This window comes from Microtus ochrogaster, chromosome 18 (assembly GCF_000317375.1).
Source record: "Microtus ochrogaster isolate Prairie Vole_2 chromosome 18, MicOch1.0, whole genome shotgun sequence".
NCBI lineage: Eukaryota > Metazoa > Chordata > Mammalia > Rodentia > Cricetidae > Microtus > Microtus ochrogaster.
The window spans coordinates 33,852,577-33,856,692 of record NC_022020.1 but is presented as its reverse complement, the minus strand read 5'-3'; the positions used below and the strand labels follow the sequence as shown (position 1 = coordinate 33,856,692).

Below are 4,116 nucleotides of genomic sequence, written 5' to 3'. Positions count from 1 at the left end.
AGAGATCACCTGCTTCTGCCTCCCGAGTGCTGGGATTAAAGGAGTGTGCCACCACCACCTGACTTGAGTAGACATTTAATGCTGAATGCTATCTTTAATTTTTCAATCTCTGAAAGTAGAAGGATGGTTCTGGACAAGGCTGCTATTTTTAGTAGCAGCTGTATAGAGAGGAGAAGAGGGCAGGCTGAGAGAAGTTACTTAAATCCTGGGGCTGCTTAGAATTATTGTACAAAGTAGGAGATACTGGAGATGAAAAAGAATCAAGATTAACTATGCCAGGACATTAGCCATATAGAAAGATCTGCCTCTATATAGGGCCTGGCTTTAGCTTGCTGGCAGCCAATTTTTTAATGTCATGTAATACAGATAAGATTTACCATTGTAAGCACATATTTTAGGGATAGAAACTGCATTCATAGCGTTGTGCAGCTATCATCATTCACATCTCTAGAAAAAAGTTTAAATCTCACCTGAAAATCTGTCTAAACAGCTTTTCACCCTTCTCGGTGCAGACACTGGTAGTCTCTATTCTTTCTGAGGTTTGACTCTGGGCCCTCAGAAGAGCGGAACTGTGCATTGCTTGTCTTGTATTTTGTGTGTTCACATTGTGTGTGTTTCGTGATCTCCTCTTCGCAGGCTTGCTAGCCTCCTCTGTGCATCTGTCACATTTCTTTACCCATTGTTTTGTTGATGCCGTTTTTGTTGTGTCTGCATTGGCTAGCAATAAATGTTATGCATACAATAGTTGAGTTAGCTCTATTCTGCAAATGAGGAATTTAAAGTGTAGATCATTTTTTGTGTGAAATGTTTGAGCTGGATGCAAACCACTCCAATCTGGAAACCCACGATTCTCTTCATAAACAGTACCGTCTTACTCATGTCTGCTGTGTTGATTGATAAGGGAAACAGCTTATAAATCCTGAAATTTATAAAATTTGGAATGCTTATAAATATATAACTTCTCTTAGGAGCTTAAACTGACCTCCGTGGGCACTGCACTCATGTGCACATACCCCCTATAGTTAAAAATAATAAAATGAATATTTTAAAAAGATGAGTGATTAAGTACATTCTATATTGAGTAATTAACATTGCCGATTCCAATGTATGCACTTAAAAATGTTCAAAAGCATTTAAAACACGGGCTTCTGGTTTGGATATTCCTGAAGATCTTCAGGTATAGAGAATATACTGGAACTTAGTGCTGCATTGGAATTTGATTGACAAAGCTCTCTGGTAGAGAATGGCATCTTCTTTGCATCCCTTCAGTAGTTAATTTCTATTTGAAAACCTTCAATTTCAGCCTTAAATGTTAGAAATGCTCATAGTGTTGCTCAGATTACTTAATTTTAACCTTTATTCAGTTTTCAGCTTCCTGTTTGATGAGAAGTGTGGCTATAATAACGAGCACCTCTTGTTGAACCTGAAGAGAGACCGGGTGGAGAGCAGAGCCGGATTTAACGTTCTCCTGGCTGCGGAACGCATCCAAGTGGGCTACTACACAAGTTTAGACTACATCATCGGAGATGTGGGAATAACGAAGGGGAAACACTTCTGGGCCTGCCGTGTGGAACCGTATTCATACCTGGTCAAAGTGGGAGTTGCCTCTAGCGACAAACTACAGGAGTGGCTTCGGTCTCCCCGGGACACGGCTAGTCCAAGGTAGGTTCTTTCCTTGATGGAGAACTTGATAACGACTTTGAAACTAAATATCAGTGTTGCAAAAGATCACCCTGAACACAGACTGGGACTCATTTATTACATTTGGAACACACATTTCTTAGATTCAGGAGATTAGCTCTGTCTTGTGGCTGCTTTAGAACAGGAGTCAGGGTGTCTTGTATTCATTCACAGAATAATTAACATTTAATTTTTGCTGCTCTGAGGGAGTTAATCTGTTTTGATTTCCTCTTGATTATGATTCAGCTTCAGAGTTTACAGTTTGAAAGTTTCCTATAGTTCCTAAAGGCATGTTAAATCTACCCATCCGGTGAGATGCCTTTAACTCCCTTTTTCACCCTACTAGAATTTTCTATGTTTCTTAGCGGGAAAAACAATTTCATTATTCGTTCTGGATGTGGGAATCACAGTCAGAAAGTAGGGTTCTCAAGAGGAGAATGGGCCGTGCTCTTATCTCACGTTCTTTTGAGTGCGTAGTTATTTACTTTAGTCTATTAATTCCATGGGTGAGGGCATAGGTCTTTGTATTTTGTGACATGCCATTGTGTACCATAAATATTTAATCTCAAGTTAAGCCCTTCACCCTCCTCTGACTTTTTTCAGTAGAAATGCATTTTTTATGTTTCCATTTGTGTATAAATTTAGGTCTAACTGGATGGTGCTATAGGGAATTTGGTACTGAGTACCTAGTACAGCTCTAAACGGTACTTTGCAGTCTTCTCTTATGTGAGCTAACAGATCACTTTTGTGCATGTTAACTGTAGAACAACATATGTTATTCTTTTGAGAATGTGTTGAGGATCCTGGGAGGCTGTGGCTGGAGATAAGTAAGAGCCTGTGTTTGTTGTGTTGTAGATATGAACAAGATAGTGGCCATGACAGTGGGAGTGAAGATGCCTGCTTCGATCCTTCACAACCGTTTACGTTAGTTACTATAGGCATGAAGAAATTTTTTATACCCAAGTCATCTACTTCTTCTAATGAACCCGAAAATAGAGTTCTTCCCATGCCAACAAGTATAGGGATTTTCCTAGACTGTGATAAAGGTAAAGTGAGCTTCTATGATATGGATCACATGAAATGCCTGTATGAGCGCCAGGTAGACTGCTCGCATACAATGTATCCAGCATTTGCCTTAATGGGCAGTGGAGGAATTCAGCTTGAAGAACCCATCACGGCAAAGTATCTGGAATATGAAGAAGACGTGTAGCGCTGCCACCCCATGTGGCGAGGATGAAAACCGTGGACGAAGCCATGCTTTGGTGTCAGTCTTCGTAACAATTACATGTCATTCACGTCTTCTGTCACCACACCTGTTTGTAGTGTGCGATTCTTTGTTTTATCTTGTTTTGTTTGACACCCAGGGTCTTGTCAAACTCTGTCCTCCTGTGGTGGGCTCCAGAGTGCTGGGATTATAGGTGGGCACTGCCATACAGCTAGTGTGTGAGCCTTAAAACTCAGAAGGCCTTCACAACCTTGCCTCTTCCTTGCCGCTGTTTTGCCTTTCACATTTGTTGACACCAGTCCCAGACAGGTCACTTGACAGCTGGTCCTTCTCTTTGGGCACAAGGACTCTAATTTATTTAAGTCAGCTGATGTTGCTATTATCTACATTCTTTTTGTTTTGAAGTGGGTGGGATACAAAGTATTTATTGTGCTTGTTATTTTTCTTTCCTTTCCATTTTTGTATCATGTTCATGTCCAAAGAGAAGATATTCTTAAATGCCTATTGATAGAAATTAGTCCCAAGCCATGAGTCTTCAATTTGCTGTTAATAGGTAAATAAAGTTATAGATAGGTAAAATGACAAAGGCCATAAAATGGTAGTATATTTAAGTAGAAAATTAAGTATTTTGAAGTGTGTAACTACTGAGTGTATATTGCCTGGCAAATGCTTTTTCTTTTTCTTATAGACCACAGACTGTATTTATTGGTAAGGACATTTCTGAGAGTTGTCTGAACTCTAATGCTCCTTATTTGGCATATGTAGCAAGCATGGTCTCTTAGAGGAAACAGAAGGTTCTTGAACCCATGCAACTTTTCACTGTAATTTTTTTCCAGAAAATTTTATCTTCAAATTTTTTTACTTCAGAAAATACTTGTATTTATAGTAAAGAATTATTTTTCAGAAATACTAGTGAAGTTGGACCGATGTGATCGCCTGTCTTGTGAGTTTTGTATTTTTGACACAGATGTTACACATCATGTTTTTCTGGCTTGTGTTTAAAAATTTGAGAAGCTCACTGTCCATCTTAACAGCATTAATATGCCAGACATATTACATGTTACTACTGTCTGGTTGGGTGGCATTATCTGTGGCTCATTGTGTGGTCATAAGCATTTATAGTGTGAATCAGTAAAACACAAAATTATTTAGAAATAGTAACTAAAATCAAAAGGATTGTGTATACTCGGTTTGAGGAATTGCACCTTTTC

General features: G+C 39.1%; 1 protein-coding gene across 2 annotated transcripts in view; it reads left to right on the top strand.

Moving 5' to 3' along the window:
• Positions 1-3,334, top strand: part of Trim36 (tripartite motif containing 36) — a 44,117-nt gene extending 40,783 nt beyond the window's left edge. For both annotated transcript variants that reach the window (XM_005356066.3, XM_005356067.3), the window contains exons 9-10: positions 1,365-1,662; positions 2,536-3,334. In XM_005356066.3, coding sequence (XP_005356123.1) covers positions 1,365-1,662; positions 2,536-2,890 — 653 coding nt within the window. In that variant the 3' untranslated portion in view covers positions 2,891-3,334. The remainder of the gene's footprint in view (positions 1-1,364; positions 1,663-2,535) is intronic.
• Positions 3,335-4,116: the final 782 nt, after the last annotated feature.